The 20,910-nt window shown below is 39.4% G+C and overlaps 1 protein-coding gene across 4 annotated transcripts; it reads left to right on the top strand.

The window, feature by feature from the left end:
* Positions 1–3,664: 3,664 nt before the first annotated feature.
* ZNF226 (zinc finger protein 226) lies at positions 3,665–13,994 on the top strand. 4 transcript variants are annotated; one of them, XM_045531500.1, is made up of 5 exons: positions 3,665–3,790; positions 4,244–4,295; positions 8,334–8,395; positions 9,841–9,967; positions 11,800–13,994. In XM_045531500.1, the coding sequence occupies exons 3-5, from the start codon at positions 8,381–8,383 to the stop codon at positions 13,980–13,982; spliced, it is 2,325 nt and encodes a 774-aa protein (XP_045387456.1). In that variant the 5' UTR covers positions 3,665–3,790; positions 4,244–4,295; positions 8,334–8,380; the 3' UTR covers positions 13,983–13,994. The 4 variants fall into 4 exon arrangements, with proteins under 4 accessions (XP_045387456.1, XP_045387457.1, XP_045387459.1 ...); XM_045531501.1 differs by lacking the exons at positions 3,665–3,790; positions 4,244–4,295 and adding an exon at positions 8,476–8,513 and having other exon boundaries at positions 7,622–8,395; XM_045531503.1 differs by lacking the exons at positions 3,665–3,790; positions 4,244–4,295 and having other exon boundaries at positions 7,622–8,395; positions 9,845–9,967.
* The last annotated feature ends 6,916 nt before the right edge of the window (positions 13,995–20,910 follow it).

Here is a 20,910-nt window from a genome sequence, read left to right as displayed (position 1 = left end):
AGGAACTTTGCTACTGAATCTATACAGCCTTAACATTGACTAGTGCTTACGGGTGTGATCAGTATTTGTTTGTTAAATGAATCAAAAGGAATAAATGTACAATGTTTGAAAATCATATCCAAAGGAGGAAACCTGCAAAATAAAATTATTCAGGGAAATAAGCATTTGTTGAAATGCAGAAAACCACTGGATACTGCAGTCTACAATACTAGTATGGTATTACCCTATTGCAGTTGACTACCGTCCTATCTCTAGCCTCTGCTCTCAAGTTGGGTTTTTATTGTTTGGGGCCCTGTCTAGTTATCCAAGGGTTGCATACAGTATAAATTGAACTATCTTGTGATTTTTCTGACAATGCATACTGAAAAAGTTTTACTAACCTTACAACAACAGGTTACTGAATATTAACACCATTGAATTTTTATCCATAAACATTAAGGCAAGGGTTTACTGTGACACTTTTAAAGTGTCAGAAGTAGTTAACCAATGATAAAAACAATTACCTTTATTAACCTTGAATTTATTTGATTTCTAACTTTGCATTTCCATCCAGATTTTGAAATGATTGCCTTCCTATTACTGTAGTATTCTCTTATCAAAACTTCTCAAGTAAGGGCTATACCATATTCTTACCCTAAGCCCATGAAGCAAATACCAAAAAAAAAAAAAAAAAAAAAAACTTGTAGAGATTTGATTATTTTATCAAATGTATTATTGGGGCAAGATTGACGTTTACATGCTTTTCCCTATTGGTAGCAGTAAAGCATGGTTTTGGGAAAGGGGTATATAACAGAATATAGGTTGTACATCTCTTTGATTTGGAATTTATGTAATTGGAATTTATGATTATGAGGTTAAAATGCCAAAATATAAATAACATACCAATGATGTCACTGATTATTTAAAATGGAAGCGTGCATTCCTCTATAGGAATTTGAGTTTTGATATATTCATTCCTGTATTAACCTAAAGCCGTTAAAACAATGGTAGATATCTGTAATGACAGGAGAAATACATAATATTGGCGTTGGGAGATCATAGATGATAGCCTTTGTAGCGTAAATCTCTGAGTGAATCTGTGTGTGTACATGCATAAGATAATGTATAAAGGGATATCCTTCCTTAATGATTTTCTCTAGCAATGAGCATTTTGTAGTATTTTTCTATTTTATAATTCCATAAGTATGTTTTAATTTCTTATTGAACATCAATATTACCAAAGCAGTAAATTATGGACAATAGAATTTGAAAAAATACTAAATAATAACCCCTTACAGCTAAAGCCTCAATATTATATGATTGTTCTATGTCGTTATATGGCACATAAGATCAAAATTAAGTAATGGACTCTGGGAGCAAATTTCAAAAACAAAAAAATTCTCTGCATGTTTGAATACACAGACAAATTGATGAGTGTGAACAACAGTATTTTTACAATTAATGCATGCTACACTTTTTTAAGCATTAATCTATAACGGAGAGGGCAAATCCTGGATATAGAAACAAAATGGGTAAACATATGTTGTGGAGATATTAAAAAAAAAGTTTCCCTGAGGAAAAGGTGTCATAGCATAATATCAGCAGACCTTCTTTGGATGTGGAACTGGTAAGGACAAAGAGCAGGTTTGGATGTCATTCCATACTCCTTAGACATGATGGTGATATTTTCTGTGTAGTTGATTAAAGGGCTTTACTCAACAAATTATATCTAATTGGGGAGACTTGTTTTCACAATTGATTTTCTGGAGTGTACTTTCACAGGATGCTTTGTACTCACCAATTTGCATGTTATATTGGGGGACCCTAAAACCACCACCACATCTGTGATTTGCTAGGAATACTCAAGACACCCTCTATTGTCATACTCACTATGATAGGACACAAAGTAAATTGAGCAAAGGGAAAATGTGCATGGGATGAAGTCTAGAGGAAATCAAACACAAGTTTCCAAGAGTGGAACCATTCACAATGTACTAAATTTCTTTCAGCATTGAATTGTAACAACATGTGTGAAATGTCTACCAGGGGAGCTCAACAGAGACTCAGTGCCCTAGGTTTTTAGTTTAGTTTAGTTTAGTTTTTTTACTAAGAGCTGGTCACATAGGCAACCTCTCCCTAGCCTATACCAAAATTCCAGACTCTCATAAGGAAAGTAGGTATTCAGTGTAAACCACATTGTATAAATAGCTTATGCACAGTGACCCACTCTTATCAAAGAACTGTGGAAATCCTACCAAAATCTAAGTTTCCAGATACCAGTCAAGGGCTAACCTTGTATCTTTGTTTGTGCTGCTATAACAGAATACCAGATTGGGTAATTTATAAACAATGGAAACTGATTTCTCACACTTTTGGAGGCTAGGAAGTCCAAGAACAAGGCACTGGCAAGTTGTGTGTACAGTGAGGGCTGCTCTCTGCTTCCAAGATGGCACCTAGTTGCTGCATCCTCTTGAGGGACAGATGGTGGATACTAATGGCGGAAGGGATGGAAGGGGAAGAGGGGAAACTTCAACAAGGGGATATCATCATTCAAACCATAGCTTGTTGCAAGCAGGCCTTTCTAAGGATAGCAGTCTCTAGCCTATCTATGTTAACTCTTTTCTATACACATGGCATCAGAAATTCAGTACCTATATTCTTTCTTTCTTTTTTCTTTTTTTGGTACCACCGGATACCATATTAGGTCATCCTTCCTCAAGGTAATTTGTAACAGAAAACTCAGTAGGTTAAGCCAAAAAAATTTGTTGACACCCCCTGCCCATAACTGATAAGACTGCAGGTACCTCCTGATGACCTGAGTCTTCAGGTTGGTCACAAGATAGCTGTAGAACCTGGGAGCTACCTGGATTTGAGGCAGGGGAGTGTTGTTTGTTTTTACTTCTATGGTGAGACTTTCTAGAGTTTACCAAGAAGACTTTGTGATAGGCAACGGACTTACATCCCCTTGACCATGTCTGTCTTAGTCCACTCAGGCTGCTATAACAAAATACCATAAATGGGTAGTTTATAAACAACAGAAATTTATTTCTCACAGTTCTGGAGGCTAGGAAATCCAAGATCAAGGCGCCAATAGGTTCATTGTCTAGCAAGGACCCTCTCTTGTCCATGGATGGGTCTCCTGTGTGTTCACACATAGCTAACTCACTCTGCTCTCCTGATCTAATTACCTCGCAAAAGCTCCACTTCCCAATGCCATCACCTCCAGAGTTAGGCTTTCAACACGAATTTTGGTGGGGCGGGGGGCGAGGGCCCAAACATCCAGACTGTAGCACTGTCCAAAGAGAAGTGAGGGGTTCTGGGAAGTGAAAACACGAGCTCAAGGGAGTTGACCACTTCTGCATCAGGGGGCTCCGACATTCAGGAAGTGTACTCCTGGAGGGCTGTACTGTTGCCAATTTTTCTCCTTCCCCAGGCCCCCCAGCATTTTTGACGTGTAGTCCAGAGCGCCATGTAGTCTCACATACTTGACCTACTGTAAGGCCAGATTGTAAATATTTTTTTTTCCCTGCGGAATTCTGGGAAATGTAGGTCCCGGCGTTCCCTGTAGTGGTCGGCACTTCCCGCGCGAGGCAGGCGGTGCTGGGGGATTCTGGGAAGTGTAGTCCCGGAGCTCCTGGTAGTCGCAGGTACTTCCGCCCCAGGAAGACGACGTAGCGGCCATCTTTGCCTTGGTTTTGGTGATTCAGCTCAGCTCCACAGGAACCTTCCGAACTTGCCCGAAATGTGCTTGGGGCCGACAGCTACCGGCCTTTCGTATGGGGAGAAAAAGGAGGATCAGCTAAATGCGGAGGTTTGAGGCGCGAGGGCGCTGTTTTGTGTTTCCTTGGGCAGGACTGCTTCGCGTTGGGGGCTTACCAGGGTGGGCCAGCCCGGGTCGTGCTCCGCCGGGTTCGAGGGTGTCCGGAGCTGTCCGCTCCCCAACCCGACTCCCCCACCTGCAAGCCAGTCCTGCCACTTCGTACGGTGTCACAGTGGGCTAGTTAGTTAACCCCTCTATGCCTTCGTTTGCTGTTCTGTAAAAGGAAAATAAAAGTAATACCTTCCCAGTGTGGTGTTTGAGAAAAAACGAGGTAGTACAAAAAGTTTTAAATGAGCTTCCCTGAACCCATGAGTATGGTTTGCCCCTAATTCCTGATATTTTTAGGAAGCAGAGGCTTGCTTCTAGCTGGTACCGGGGAATGCCCTGTTATTTATCTGGGATGGAGACACAATCCTGATTTCACAACCCTCTTTCCTTCCCCAGTCCTGACTTCTCAAAAAAACGCTGTTCGGAGGAGGAGGCAGCAGAGCCTCACGTGAGTAAGACTTGTCATTTTTCTTCTACGAAGATATTTACATAAATCAGAAAATATGTAGGCCATGTATTGGAGCATGAGAAGTGATTATCTGAACGAACCCACAAGGGGAGTTCAATGTTGCTCCCCACACAGACAGCCAATTCTGAGACAAGGATTGTCAAGGAAGAAAGGATTTATTGCAGGAGACCCTTCTGCTGGGTGGGGGAGGTTATGCACTGCCTCAAATTGCCTCCCCCTCCCCAACCAACAGGGTCAGGGGGGTTTTCTGGAGGCAAAATGAATAATGCACGAGGGGAGTGAGTATCATTCTGTGTTTGGGGTGGAGTGCAGGGCACGCAAGAGCAGTGGGAAATCATGCTAGTACATATGTCCCACGATCAAAAAATGGTAGATAAGTCTTTCTCCAGGGTGAGGATTTTAGTATTATAATGGGCTAGGGGTAATGTTGGTCAATCTTTCAGCCTGTGCACAGGCTCAGTGGGTCGTTGGGGACAGTCTGTAGTAGAGTATCACTTATCTTGTCTTCTTTGGATAAACAGGTGGTGTGAGGCTTTGTAATTATTTTATGGCTGTAAGGAGGTTCCACTATTTCTGGGAAAGAAACTCAAAAGAGAATGCATCAGTGCAATAGAAAGTTGCCAAGTTCTGGTCAGCAAATCTTACCAACAGCTTTCTATTTTCTGCCTATTTTGAGACTACAGCTGCTAACCTGCTAGGACTGAGATAAAACTCACTGTCAAGGTGACTTAGAGCAGCCAGCCTTAGCCACAATGTGAACACTGAAAACTCATTTGAAATATGAAGGAAATAAAAACGCTATTGAGGAAACATTTTCTTGCTTATGGAGCTGGTTATAATTACAATGAAGCACTAGTTGCTAAGTCCCATTCTAAGGACACCTTTCCATCACATCATGGCTCTCTGAAGTGGTGTTGCTATCTTTCCTACTCTAAAGGTGAGGAGACTAAGACACACTTGTTTGCCTATAGTCAGTCATCCAGGAGGCAGAGCAAGTATTGAAATCTAGGCAGTCTGAGTCTGGACCTGAGTTCATGATCTTTTTGGTGTATTCTCCCTAAGCCACAGGAAACTGGCTAGTATCATGTGAAACTAGGTTGGGATTTTACTGCAGGGAATTTGAGAGCAAGGTTTGGTTTGTTCTCTGAGTTTTTAAAAGTCATTTTCTCAACTATTTCATTTTTTAAATGTCAATTAATATAGAAGTAACATATAATCATGGACAATTCAGAAGATACAGAAATAAATTTTTAAAAAACTTAAATTACCCATAGCTTTTGCACGTAAAGATAACAATTATTAACATTTTTAGTGCGACTTTGTCAGGTTATTCTTGTGTATATTTCTGTTCAGTTGGGGCTATTTGGGACTGATAGTGCACTGTAGTCCTACTCAAACTGTGATCCACAAACCAGCAGCATTGGCATCACCTGAGTAGAAATGCCCAGATCTTCTGATTTAGAATTTTTACAGATGGGACCCAGGAATCTGCATTTCAGCAAGATCCCAAGGTGATTTCTGTGCCCATTTAAAGTTTGAGAAGCTCAGGAAAGAGTCTTATTTGGAAACTCAGGTCTAGAAAATTGACCCTGCCAGATATCACAGATAAAACTGAGCTGGCCGTATTAGAACTTTACTCAATCCAATGATTTTTCCTTCCCACTAAATACTGTTAACTGTCAAGTCTCTATGCAAAATCATGACATGAGCAGAAGGCAGCTGGCAAGTCTATCAAAATGGAGAAACTTACAAGTCCTGAAGACACATTTCTCCCAGGCTTTGGGTAGTGGATTCATTGCCCTCTTTTGTACTGGAGCACTTCTCCCAAAAGTGGGAGTATCAAGTACTAGTTACTATTAATTAATGTTAGAAGTTACTGCCATAATTGTCATCATTATCATCTTTGTTGCCATTACAGTTGTTTTTATTACTGTTGCTATGACTATATCCTGATTCTTTTTTTAATTTTATATAATTTCCAACTGACAGAAAAGTTGCAAAAAATAGTATAAGGAAATTCATATGCTCTTAACCCAGATTCACCAGTTGTTTACATTTTGCTTGTTTGCTCTGTTGATGACCATAAGCCAAATACTACCAGGAACATACCTATAACCAAGGACAGTTAAGTTTGTTTTAACTTGCTACATCAAAGAAGTCCACACACCACAGGGAATCATCATGCATGGGGTGTGTTGGTAAGAGGCAATTAGGAGGGGCTGATTGTAGGGTTTTGGGTTATATTAGCTGAGTTGGAGAAAGTTTTGGGCAGTATGATTGGATACTGTCATTATTGAGTAATTTGATAACTGAATATTATAGTAATTTTTACATAGGAGGTGGGGAAACAAAATGAGACTGTAGTTGTCACTTTTAATGAAATAGTCATTCGTGTTAGCTGGGAGAGGCAGTCATTTGGTTCTTTTTGTCATTGTAGAATGTATTTGTCTCTGTGTTACAGACCATGTTGTTCACCATGATCACTGAGTGGCCCTGTCTGATTCTTGTTTATAAATTGAAATTACCGAGTTCTGGCTGTTGCTGCTATTAGCTGTCAGAGCTAATTTTTTTTTCTTCTTCTTTCACAACTTAATCATACTTATATTTTGTTTTTAGCTTTTTGCTGAAGCATTTGAGAGCAAGCTAGAGATAGTGATCAAAATGAAATTAATTACATTGATAACACACTGTTATCTATAGTTCACATTTAAATTTGTTCAGTTTTCCCAATAAAGTCTTTGAGAACAAACGCACCCCTGCACCCCTGAAGGCCCGTCTAATTGTATGCATTGCACTTAGTTTTCGTTTCATTAGTCACCTTGAATCTAGAATGACTCCTTAGATTTTATTTTTCTTTTTTGTTCTTGATATTTGTAGAGTATTGGCAAATTATTTTGTAAAATGTTCCTTTTTTTTTTAATTTAATGTTTGTTCATGATTAAATTCAGACAATGAGCTATCAGCAGAGATGCTACAAAAGTGGTGAGTTATCTTTCTCAGTGCATTGTAGAAAGACTCTTGTTGGTTTGTGAGTTTCCCCCACTGGTGGTCTTAACTTTGTTCTTTTGGATAAAGGTCTACCAGGTTATCTTTTTCCTTTTGCAGTTAATACTTTAAGACTATGTAGCTATCTTATTCTTCAACAAACTTAATAATTTTTAGCATCCATTGATGATTTTCTAGTTGTCTTTCATTATTTATTAGTTTATGTGTTAGGCTATAAGAGGTGGTTTCTCTTCTCACCCATTTATGTACTATACATTCCTTTATTTATAACATTATGGACTCAGATTCCTGTGTTTTTCATTCAAATTAGGTATGGACTGTCAAACTTTTTTTTTTAATTGCAGTATCTTAGTTTTTATTAGTTCAGCATTGAGGGAACAACTTATAAGAAAGAAAATGAGGTTTTTCAGAAGTATAAGATACTTTCACATAAACAGAGCAACAACCTGTGAACTTAGGCATCTTAAAATATTCTCATGGTAGAAATTGCATTTTTAGGGATAATTTCAAACTATAGACTATCCTTTACTTACTGCAGTTGCAGAGAAATATGAAACCTGACAATGTTCAGAGCTTTCTACCTTGAAATAATCCCATGAGGTTGGTACTGGTTTTCTCTCCCACTTACAGATGACAGAAGTGAGCCAAAGCGATGTTAATTTCCCCAAGGTGGCACTGCTAGTGAGTAGCTGTACCAGGATTTTAACCCATGTGTATCAATTTCAGAGTCTACTCTTAGATGTTGTCTCAATTTATACCGTACCCAGAATAAGAATTAACTACAGTAGAAGTACAGGCACACCAGTGATGGGGGCCACCGTGTGGTTGGGCAGGTTGTACACTGAAAGTGGTAAAGATGGCTATCTGAGATCCATGTCATGTTCTACTCAGAAGCCCCGTATCTGCAGCCATCCTGAGGAACAAGTGCGTTTTCTGCTTCACTAGGAGCAGCCACAGGGATTAGCAACATACCTGCCCAGTTTCCATTGACTTCTCTCTCTTCTTTCCTAGTTCTGCTTTCTTAGGACTCTGTGCTTCCCCAGAAGGAAGAATTAAAAATGAGTAAGTTCAAGGTGAGTAGAGCTTCCTTTTCTCATTATTAAAAATGCTATTTTTGTACTCAGAGATGGGACACATGTGTTTCTTTTTCAAGGAGAGTCAAGGCATTTGAGGACCTGTTGAGTGTGCCAGGTACTTATTTTGGATCATTTAAATTTAACTGATTTGGGTTTTAATTTTTGTTTTGTTTCATCATTTTCTATTTTACAAATAAAAGTAGAAAAACTAATAGAAATAAGAAACATCTTCTACTTTACTACTTCCCCACTTATAAATTGGCTGTATTTATATTTCTGTAATCTCTTCATCATGTGTACTTAAGTTATATATTTGCATTTATAACACAGATACAATTAAAAATTTTTTTTAATATTGTGTAACATTCATTGTTAATTGTTGTGTCATATACCCATCAAATTTATGTACCCAATTTTTAAATTATTTTCTCTCTAGTTTAGGATTTTTACTGTTTTAGAAACTATAGTGACAGTTTTCCTGTATTTTTCCAAAAAAGTTAATTTTGAAAAATGTTGCCCTTTAACATATTAAGTATTCAGAATTGAAAAGGTATGTTTTGTATGTAGCACTTAGGATGTTTTTGATAGAATATTCAAATATGGCACAGTGCGTCAGGATTTGACAGTTGCTTCACTCAGAAAAAATATTTTTAGACTTTTTTTCATGATAAGAGCTAGATTCTATCTTACCCATGCCTCAATCATACCCTGTGTGTATTTTATTTACTGGTCTATCTTTTTTCCTTTGAGTTTTTTTTTCTTTTCTTTTAAATCAAAGTAATATGTGACCTTAGTTTAAAAAAGTCTAGTGGTATTAGAGGACTTGCCAGGCACTTGTGCTCTGACCCTGTGTTTACCCCTCAGGGCAACTGTATGAATTATAGAGATACTTGGTTTTATCTTCATTTTAAACATGACAAAGCATTGTAAAAAATGAGGAATCTGCTCAAGTTCACATGGGAAACCAAGGATCTAGAGTCAAGGTGTTATATTCAAGTGAAAGACCATGACAGGAGAAGAGAGACAAAGAGTCAATCAGAGACCTGGCATCCCCTTTTGGTTTATTTCCATGTATAACACTACTCCTCACCTGGCTCCCACTTCCTTGGGAAGTCAGGTGCTATCAAAGATTGTTGGGACTAAATTGGCAAACATTTCTGGAGAAATTGACAGTGTTAATTAAAAAGTAAAACCTTTTTAGTTCAGAGTGCAACAGTTAGAGTTCTAGGGAGTTTACTTAGATAGTACTCACTGAGATCACCAAGTAAATATATAAAGCTTTCTTTTTCATAGAAGGACTTTTGGTAAAACTGAGGAAAATCAGTGTATGGCATTGGCAAGAGAGAAGGAGAAGGGCTGGGAAATCTATTACAAATGCCTCAGTATCCAGAGCAGCTTCCCACCCATCCTTCCCACTTTGAGGTCATGTGTTTTTGTTCTAGGAAGCAGTGACATTTAAGGATGTAGCTGTGGCCTTCACTGAGGAGGAGCTGGGGCTGCTGGACTCTGCCCAGAGGAAGCTGTACCGAGATGTGATGGTGGAGAACTTCAGGAACCTGCTCTCAGTGGGTGAGGACAGCCTCCCTCTGTAGTATCTTTCTGACCGTAGAGTTTTAGGCTTTGAGGCTCCTAAAATGGTTCCCTGAGTATGGGCCCCTGCCTCTCCTGGTTCCTATGGGATGCAGAGACCCAAGATGTTTCTGGTCTTTCTGAATAGGATATTTTAGGTCTTTTTCATTTATAAAAGGTCTGTAAATGGACAGAATACTCTTATACCTTGTCTGTTCTTTTTCACATTTCACTCCTGTCTCATTAGCAAATTATAAAACCAATTTATTGAATCCCATCAGTAATTTTTTTTTTTTTTTTTTTTTTTTTTTTTTGAGACAGTGTGTCGCTTTGTTGCCCTGGCTAGAGTGAGTGCCATGGCGTCAGCCTAGCTCACAGCAACCTCAAACTCCTGGGCTTAAGCGATCCTACTGCCTCAGCCTCCTGAGTAGCTGGGACTACAGGCATTCGCCACCATGCCTGGCTAATTTTTTCTATATATATTTTAGTTGACCAGATAATTTCTTTCTATTTTTAGTAGAGATGGGGTCTCGCTCTTGCTCAGGCTGGTCTCGAACTCCTGACCTTGAGCGATCCTCCCGCCTCGGCCTCCCAGAGTGCTAGGATTACAGGCGTGAGCCACTGCGCCCAGCCAGCTCTTTACTTAGTTTTGATATCACAAGAGAGGCCTCCTTTGACCACTCTATTAAAAACACATTTCTCCGTTTACTTTCTGTGCCCTACCTTATTTTGTGTATAAGCATTTATCATCACTTCATATATATTTTTGTTCACTTGTTTATAACTTATGTCTTCTCACTGGAGTGTAATTTTCAGGACTGGAACAATTTTGTCTCTTTATTGCTGTCTCCTCAGTACTTAGAATAGTCCTGTAAATAGAGGACTCTGTAAATATTAGTTGAATAAATGAATGAGTTAACGCATACGGAAATGTGTCTTCCATAGAGGTAACTAATAGGAGGTGAACAAATCAGAAAAAATAAGGGATATTGCAAAATATTTTTTGTCTTTCAATCAATTCCTAACCTAATTCTAATTTCTCAGGTCCTTAATTCTAATTTCTCTGGGCGGTGGTGGTATGTGTGTGTGTTTACCTGTCTGTACCATCTTAGGGACCTAGAGTATTATAGTTGTTACCAAACTGAATAACATGCTTTCCGTATGATTTTCTTTGAGCAATTGTAGCAGAGCCTGTTCATTTGGGGAAGAATTATTTTTGTAAGAATTCAAGTGATTTTACTGCCTTTGATTTTTTCCTTCAAAATTAACTCCTTTGGTGAAACCTTGCCTCAGGTACACCTCTTCAACTTCTCAGCAAAACTGTACTTTCCAGTTCTTTTTGTATTTCAGATACCTTACTTATAAAAGCTCTTTTGCTTCTATGACTTGGCTCAAACTTAAACTTGAATTTGGAGTTATAGAGAATCTTGGAAATCAAACTGGAATTCATCTATACATACATTTCTTGAGTACCTACTAACTGTCAGGCACTATTCTGGGCTATAGTTATAAAACTATGAGCACTACAAATGTTCTTCCTTATTGGTAGTACATTATGATAGGAAAGATATGTAATTTTTAAAAAATGATTTAGATAGTATGTCAGTAGTTGTGTTTTTAAATGGATTTCATTACTGCTTAGTGGTTGGGAGCTTAGTGGACCACTTCTTGGTTTCTATCAGTATGTAAACCAGAAAACTTTTTATGTTGTGAAAAAGATAAGCTGCACCATCCTGAGGTTCATTAAAGTCTCACACTGTGTCCTAAATATTACTTGGATCCTTGAACAAAAAATTCACCTGTCTATATCTCTGAATTCTTTGTCCTTACAGAAGAGAACAGTCAAAGTGAGTTAAGGACTATTCAAGGTGGAGGAACAAATGAAGAGCTTTCGTGTTGGAAAATCTGGCAACAAATTGCAGATGACTTAACCAGGTGTCAAGACCCCATGATAAATAATTTTCAGTTTCACAAACAAGGTGATTTCCCCTGCCAGGTAGGGGCAGGACTGTCTGTTCACATTTCTGAATATGACAACTATATGCTAAATCATAAAGCAGATGGTCCCAGTGATACTGGAAATTCAGAGTTTCTGACTTTGAGAAGCCAGGATTCTTTGAGGAAAACTTTCCTGACTGAGTCACAGAATTATCAGAATAGATACCAGCAAATTCCCATGAAAAATAAACTATGTCAGTGTAAACAGGGTGTTGACCCCATCAGTTGGATTTCACGTCACCATGATGATTATAGAGCACACAAAAGTGAAAAGTCTCATAGATCTGATGATTATGGAAAAGACAACATGAAGATTTTGACCTTTGATCAGAATAGCATGATTCACACAGGACAGGAACCTTACCAGTGTAACAAGTGTGAAAAAGCCTTTGGTGATCTCTCCAGCTTTGATCTTCAACAGCAATTACAATCAGGAGAGAAGTCTCTTAAATGTGTCAAGTGTGGAAAAGGCTTTCGTTACAGCTCAGTTCTTCCTGTTTGGAGAGTTCACATGGGAGAAAAACTTAAGTGTGATGAAGGTGGTAGGGAATTCAATGAGGACTCACATCTACAAAACCATCGGAATATCCATATGACAGAGAAACCATACAAATGTAATCAGTGTGGGAAAGGTTTCAATCGTAGATCAGCACTTAATGTTCATTGTAAGGTCCACACGGGAGAGAAACCTTATAATTGTGAGGAGTGTGGGAGGGCCTTCAGTCAGGCCTCTCATCTTCAAGACCATCGGAGACTCCACACTGGGGAGAAACCATTCAAATGTGATGCATGTGGTAAGAGCTTCAGTCGCAATTCACATCTTCAATCCCATCAGAGAGTTCATACGGGAGAGAAACCATACAAATGTGAGGAGTGTGGGAAGGGCTTCATTTGTAGCTCCAATCTTTACATTCATCAGAGGGTCCACACAGGGGAAAAACCCTATAAATGTGAGGAATGTGGTAAAGGCTTTAGTCGGCCTTCAAGTCTTCAGGCCCATCAAGGAGTCCACACTGGAGAGAAATCATATGTATGTACTGTGTGTGGGAAAGGCTTTACTCTGAGTTCAAATCTTCAAGCCCATCAGAGAGTGCACACTGGAGAGAAACCATACAAATGTGAGGAGTGTGGGAAGAGCTTCAGGAGGAACTCCCATTATCAAGTTCATCTAGTGGTCCACACAGGAGAGAAACCCTATAAGTGTGAGGTGTGTCGGAAGGGCTTCAGTCAAAGTTCATATCTTCAAATCCATCAGAAGGCCCACAGTGTAGAGAAACCTTACAAGTGTGAGGAGTGTGGGCAGGGCTTTAATCAGAGTTCACGACTTCAAATTCACCAGCTGATCCATACCGGCGAGAAACCATACAAATGTGAGGAATGTGGAAAGGGATTCAGTCGTAGAGCAGATCTTAAAATTCATTGTAGAATCCACACAGGAGAGAAACCATATAATTGTGAGGAGTGTGGGAAGGTCTTCAGGCAGGCCTCAAATCTTTTGGCCCATCAGAGAGTCCATAGTGGAGAAAAGCCATTCAAATGTGAAGAGTGTGGGAAGAGCTTTGGTCGGAGTGCACACCTTCAAGCCCATCAAAAAGTCCACACTGGAGAGAAGCCGTACAAATGTGAGGAGTGTGGGAAGGGCTTCAAGTGGAGCCTGAATCTTGACATGCATCAGAGGGTGCACACAGGGGAGAAACCATATAAGTGTGGGGAGTGTGGTAAGTACTTCAGTCAGGCCTCAAGCCTTCAGCTTCATCAGAGTGTCCACACTGGAGAGAAACCGTACAAATGTGATGTGTGTGGTAAAGTCTTCAGTCGGTCCTCACAACTACAGTCTCATCAGAGGGTTCACACAGGAGAGAAACCTTACAAATGTGAGATATGTGGTAAGAGCTTCAGCTGGAGATCAAATCTTACAATTCATCACAGGATCCATGTTGGTGATAAATCCTGTCAAAGTAATAGAGGTGGTAAGAATGTCAGGGAATCCACACAGGAAAAAAATTCTATAAAATGATTTTTTTGAAGGCTCAAGTGTCATGTGAATTCTTCCAATCAAGTCTCAAAAGAAGAAAAAGTAATTTGTTTCAAATAAGCCAGTGTTTCAGCCATAACTCCTCATGTCCCAGTGGTCCAGAGACCACACAACAGAGAACCCTTATAATTGGTACCCTAAAGGCTTCAGTGACAACCTTCACCTTTATAAAATACTACTTAGAAAGAGGTGTTAGACTAAGAGTTTTATCAGGTCTTTACAAAAGTATCATTATGGACATGCCAAAATTAGTGTCCACTATATTAAGGGCAGAGACTTTGTTCGCTACTGAATCTACATAATCTTAGCATTGCCAAGTACTTCATAGGTGCTCAATATTTGTTATATTAATAAATGGGAAAAATAATATTTGAAAGTTGCATTGAGATCACCTCCAGAATATCAAAAATTTGTATTCAAAACAGGAAACCTGAAAGTAGCCTTAATTAAATTTAATTCAGGGAGACAGAGTTGGAATGTAGGAAACCACTCAATACTGTAATCTGCAATACTGATTTGGCACTGTCCTGTTATGATTAGCTCTTGTTCTCCCCTAGCCTCTCTAATCAAGTTGGGTCCTATCTTTCTGGACTTTGTCTAATGTTATATTAGTTTTATGTAGATTTAGTTATCTTTTGTGACAGTATAGACTGAAAAGTCAGTTTTGTTAATCTTGCAGTAATAGGACACTATGTAGTACAGTATTGATTATTCACTGTTAAGGCAGGCATTTATGTGTCAGAAGAGTTAATGACGAACAGTAAATATTGAATTGATTATTAGTTTGTTATTCTCAACATTTTCATTCAGGCTTTGACACGATTGCCTTCTAAGGGCTTTAGCATTACTTTCATCAAAACATAGGTAGAGGCTATTTGCAGTAGATAACTTTTGTCAAGTTCTCTACCCCATAGTCTCCTTTCCCCATTCTGAGAAAGGACAAAAATTATTAGAATTTGATAAATTTTATCAAACACATTGATAAGTGGAGCATGACTGACGTGTTTTAGCAGTGGAATACTGCTAAAGTATTCCAAAGAATACTTTTGGAAGAGGAGTTCATGTCAGTATATAATGTGCATCCCTTTGCTCTGTAAATCAGAATAGGAACTTAGGAGATTCAAATAGAAAAGGCGAGTAGCACATCAATGATGTTGCTGAATTTTGTTAAAAGTGGAAATAATTTTTTATATACTCATTCAACAACAAATTCATGAAAATGATGGCTAAACTTAGAAGAAGTTTAGTGTAGGAACATCGTATACCTTAGTCAAACTCATGAGTCCCCACGTGTATGAATAATGCAACAGTGCATCTGATCATGTGTGAGAGGCTGTTCACCCTTAGGTATGCAGTGGCAAGGACAATCTGCAAGGCTTTTTTTTTTCATATTTCTATATTTTTTAATTTTCAGTGAGCATCAATTTTAGTAAAATACTGTTATTTTACAAAGCAGGTAGTAAAGTTACATAAAATATAATTTGAAAAATTGCTAAGAACATTAATCCATTACAGTTAGAAATTATCTATCATCATATGGCACATAAGGCCAAAATTAAGGAATGGAAGTCTGGAAATCATTTATAAAAACTATGAGTCAAAGATACAGATACATTGGTGTGGGTATGTATTTACAACTGATGCATTTGAAGCTTCTAAGGCACAAATACAGCCTAGAAGATTTCAGTGCAATTTCATGAGTAGGAATTAATGCATCCTCATTCCTGTCGGATTCCTTACTGACTGGGTAGCCCAGAGCATTGCCTTGTCCTTTCAATCTTGATCTGATTGGGGAAGTGACTGAGTCGTTCCAGGTACTGTATGGCAAAGAGAATCTTGAACTGTGGTAAAAGGGAATGATGAAAAACAATTTTTACAAAGTAACAGGGCGAGGGCAAATTCTGAAGACAGTGAAAATAGCTTTAGGGGGTAAAATTTAAAAAGATTCCCTGAGGAAAAGATGTGCATAGGGAGGGAACAGCGTGATGCCAGCCAGCAGAGATTAATGATGGGAACAAGCAGTTAAGCAGGATTGAATACCCTTCTTTTTAGGCATTTCAGTGATGTTTAAAGATTAGTTGGTTAAAGGGCTTACTCAGCAAAGGATATGTATAATGTGAGGGGCAGGTTCCTCCAATTTTCTTTGGTTTCCTGGGCCACACCTTCACATGTGAAGTATATAAAGTCCATGCTACCTCAAATTGCGTTAGAAATCCTCAGTGTTTGATGTTTAGTTTGCTCTTGTAGATACCAGGATAGCTCACTAACTCTCAAGGTAGTTTGTTGTTTAGTGGGTTAAGCCAAGTGTTGGCAAACTACCTCCTGTGAGCCAAACGTGGCTCCCTGCCTTGAAAACTTTATTGGAATATAGCAATACCCGTTCTTTTATGTATTGTCTGGCTGCTTTCTCACTGCAATGACACAGTTTAGTAGTTGTGACAAACACTGTGGTCCACAAAATCTAAAATACTTTCTGGCACTTTACAGAAAAAGTTTGTTGACTCCTTTGTTAAGTGAACTTTCTCTTTACATTTATCTCCCATAACTGAAAAGACCACAGGGAGAGTAGGACTTAGACCTGCTTCAGTCTAAGGCAACTAGAATGGTTGCCTTTTGATTCTCTTATCTGCCCTTCTGGTTGGCTTTGGTTGTTAGGTTGGTCTAAAGATGGCACTAGCAACTGGGGAACGGTTTCCTTTTTTACAGCCAATGGAAGAAATGCTCTTACATTGGTAGTGTTGGGTAGTTCACTACTCAGTCCCATTGTTCACAGCTCCTATGACCTTGACTCCCATTTACATTCTAAATTAAACTTATATGGGCTGGGCACGGTGGCTCATGCCTGTAATCCTAGCATTCTGGGAGGCCGAGGCGGGTGGATCATTTGAGCTCAGGAGTTTGAGACCAGCCTGAGCAAGACCGAGACCCTGTCTCTACTAAAAATACAAAGAAATTATATGGACAAAAATATATATATAGAAAAAATTAGCCAGGCATGGTGGCACATGCCTGTAGTCCCAGTTACTCGGGAGGCTGAGGCAAGAGGATTGCTTGAGCCCAGGAGTTTGAGGTTTCTATGAGCGAGGCTGACATCATGACACTCTAGCCCGAGCAACAGAGTGAGACTCTGTCTCAAAAATTAAAAAAACAAACAAACAAACAAACTTATATGTATCCAGTTCACTTGGCCCATGTTGGCTATTAAGTTTCAATTCCCACTTGCCACTGTGGGCTAGAGTTCTTCATTTGGGGCCTCTGGGAGATTTTCCTATTTTAGCTTTGAGTTTGGCTACATGTTAACATTTTGGAGAACTTGTTATATATTAGCATTTCTTAGTTTTTGAAAAAAGAGATACCCAAAGTTAAATTCAGTCCGTGGGTGACTGACAACACATTGCATTCAAAGCCTTATAGAGTCTCTTATGTCACACACACAGCATCAATGGGAAGGAGTGGAATTCTGAAAAATTGGGATGGGAACATATGGGCAGACTCCAACAAAGCTGAGGACTTTACCACTGAATTTAGCAGAACCTCGTTTGCCATTAGAAAGAGCCCTTCCTCCCTTTTTTAGGTTATGCTCCCCTTGCTTGAGAAACCTGTAATGACCTCCCCTGAGATAGTTTCCTTGCAAGGGACTGTAGATCCTCAAGACTTGCCCTCCACTACCTCATTTTTCTAGACTTATAATGGGACTCAAGTCCTTGCAGGCAATGGGGAGAGAAGTCATCAAGTACAAGGTATGACCATGAGAAGATACTGTACTAGCCCAAATAAGGATTTTTGTAATTTATATCAATAGAAACCTGAGAAATATATATGGTTGTGGAGATTAAGGGTATTGAATCAGGTGGAAGTAATATAATGATGATTAGGCTAGGTTTGTTGTTATGGGTGCACTGAACAGTCATTCCAGATGCACTGTGGTAGCTGGAGCACCTGGGAATGCCTTTAACAGTTTGCTCAGTTGAGTGACTGAAACCTGGATGGAAAGCTAGCTGACCTTAAAGTCAAAATGCCAGAACTTTGTAAGTATGTTGTAGAACAGAGTTTCTCAGCCTTGGCACAAGTGACATTTTATACTGAATAGCTCTGTTGGGGGATCCCCTGTGGATGATTAGCAATATAGTATCCCTGCCCCCTAGCCACTAGATTCCAGTAACACACAAACATATGCACAAACACCAGTCATAACAGGCAAAAACGTCTCCAATCACTGTCAAATGTTCCCTGGGGTGGGGCAAAATTGCCCCAACTCAGAACTACTGTATAGAGCATACATAAATAAGAATGCCACAGTGCTGGAGTGGATTTATCATGAAAGACCTTCTTACCCAACCCCTATGTGCCCTGGGAGAGCACAGAGAACACTCTCTTTGCCAAGTATATGAGAAATCTATTGGTGAGAGGAGTATTGGTGATCTTGGAGAGCTCTGTAGGGCCTCTTAGACCAGGAATGAGAGGGAAATTATGACATCAAGGTGGGCCCATTGAATTCAATGAGGATGATGAGATCCTGGAGCATCAGGGGTTAAGTGCAGGCACTTCATTGGTGAAGACAAAGTGAGTGTGTTTATCATAATGAGCAGCAAAGCAAAAGGGATCCTCTGAATAGTTTAATACACAAATATCAGAAGCCTACCAAATTCCTACTTGATTTTAATAAGTGGAAAAGTTCTAGGTCTGGTAAATCAACATGAGAGAGTTGTATACTCTCAGCCACTTCCATTATGTGAGTGAGTTCCCATTCCCAGAGCACCTTCAATGAAGGGCAGGTCAGGTCCCCTAGAGGAAGTACCCTAATATGCTGCCCAAACTGATTTATACTACCATAAATTACCCTAGACATCTCCAAAGTGACTTGCAGCCATATTTAATGGAGTCTGTGCACTAGGTAAATGGAAACAACCAGACTGTGGAGGGATTACTGGACACTAGACTGAATTGACACTAACTCCCAGAACCCCAAAATGTCACTGTGGTCCACCAGTTAGAAGGGTTTATGGAGGACAAATAATGAATGTCTGCTTAGGTCCATTTGTGGTGGTCCAGATGGATTCCTGAACTCATCCTAGGGTCATTTCCCAAGTCCCAGAATGCAGAGTTGCAATAGCTGCATTCAACAGCTGGCAGAATCCTCCTTGGTTCCCTGACCCATGGAACAAGGGCTGTTTTGGTAAGAAAGGACATGTGAACACTGTAACTGCCTTGTATGTGCCAAAATAGGAAACCCAAAGCAAAACCGCATTCATGGAAGGGTTGCAGAAATTAGTGCCACTAGCAGTGTCTTGAAAGTTGCAGGAGTCATGATTTCTATCACATTCTCATTCATTCACTTATTTGACCTGTGCAGAAGATAGGCAAATCTTGGAGAATGACAGGAGATTATTTAAAACTTAATTAGGAGTTGACTTCAATTGCGGCTTCAGATGTGGTTTCATTGCTGGAGCAAGTCAACATGTCTGCTGGCACCTGATGTACAGCCATTAAGACAATGTATGCTTTTTTATCCATACCCACTAGTATATATCATCCAAAGAAGTTTATTTTTGTCTGGTAAGGCCATCGATACACTTAGAAGGTCCTAGCTCAGTGCTATGTCAGTGTTTGGAAATTTTCACAATTAGGGATTGGTAAACTGGTTCGTTGACTAAATCTGGCTGCCACTTTTTTTTTTTTTTTTTTTTTTGAGACAGAGTCTCGCTCTGTTGCCCGGGCTAGAGTGAGTGCCGTGGCATCGGGCTAGCTCACAGCAACCTCAAACTCCTTGGCTCAAGCGATCCTACTGCCTCAGCCTCCCGAGTAGCTGGGACTACAGGCATGCGCCACCATGCCCAGCTAATTTTTTCTATATATATTTTTAGTTGGCCAGATAATTTCTTTCTATTTTTAGTAGAGACGGGGTCTTGCTCTTGCTCAGGCTGGTCTTGAACTCCTGACCTCGAGCAATCTGCCCGCCTCAGCCTCCCAGAGTGCTAGGATTACAGGCGTCAGCCACCGCGCCTGGCCTGCCACTTGTTTTTGTAAATAAAGTTCCATTGAACCATAGCCATGACCACTCTACGTATTATCTATAGGTGCTTTTGTGCTAAAATGGTAGAGCTGAGTAGTTGACCACAGAGATCCTGTGGTCTGCAAATCCTAAAATATTTATTATACTACCTGGCTCCTTATGGAAATAATTGTTTGATTCTAGTCTGTATAAATCTTAATTGCCTCTCCATTCCACAGAACATTACTCTGGCCTGATACATTGTAAATATAATAGTGACTACACTTTCTAAGCAAGAAGAAGTGATTACACCAGACATATATAATACGTGAGAGAGGATGGATAAAAACACAAAAATTCAGGGGCTGACCACCTTCATTAGATTTCTAGAGGACCAGTGGTCTCAGACATATCAACATATCCCTTCTGAAGTGAAGAACAAATAGCTGAAACTGGCCCTTCTAAAACCACTAGGAAGGAGACACAATGCCTAGTAGGCCTCTTTGCAAGGGGCATGTGTGTGTGTGTGTGTGTGTGTGTGTGTGTGTGTGTGAGTGAGACTTAAAAAAATATGGTAAAAAACACATAACATTAAATTTACCATCCTAACCATTTTTAAATGTACAGTTCATTAGTGTTAATTGTGTTCACATTGTACAACAGATATCTAGAACTTTTTCATCTTACAACACTCAAAATCTTATACCCGTTGGATACTATTTCCTTCCCCCTTCCTCCCAGCTCTTGTTAACCACTTTCTACGTTTTGTTTCTGATTGACTACTTTAGGTACTTCATATTAGTGGAATCATACAGTATTTGTCCTTTTGTCATTGGCTTATTTCACTTGGCATAATGTCCTCGAGGTTCATTCATGTTATAGCATGTGACAGGTTTTTCTTTTTTAAGGTTGCATAAT

The sequence above is a fragment of the Lemur catta genome, chromosome 19 (assembly GCF_020740605.2).
Source record: "Lemur catta isolate mLemCat1 chromosome 19, mLemCat1.pri, whole genome shotgun sequence".
NCBI lineage: Eukaryota > Metazoa > Chordata > Mammalia > Primates > Lemuridae > Lemur > Lemur catta.
This window is presented reverse-complemented; position numbering and strand designations above follow the sequence as displayed.

Excerpts from the sequence above, each read along its gene's own strand:
- ZNF226 (XM_045531500.1), top strand. Across the intron at positions 9,968-11,799 it reads CAGGAACCTGCTCTCAGTGG|AAGAGAACAGTCAAAGTGAG; the intron begins GTGAGGACAGCC and ends TTGTCCTTACAG.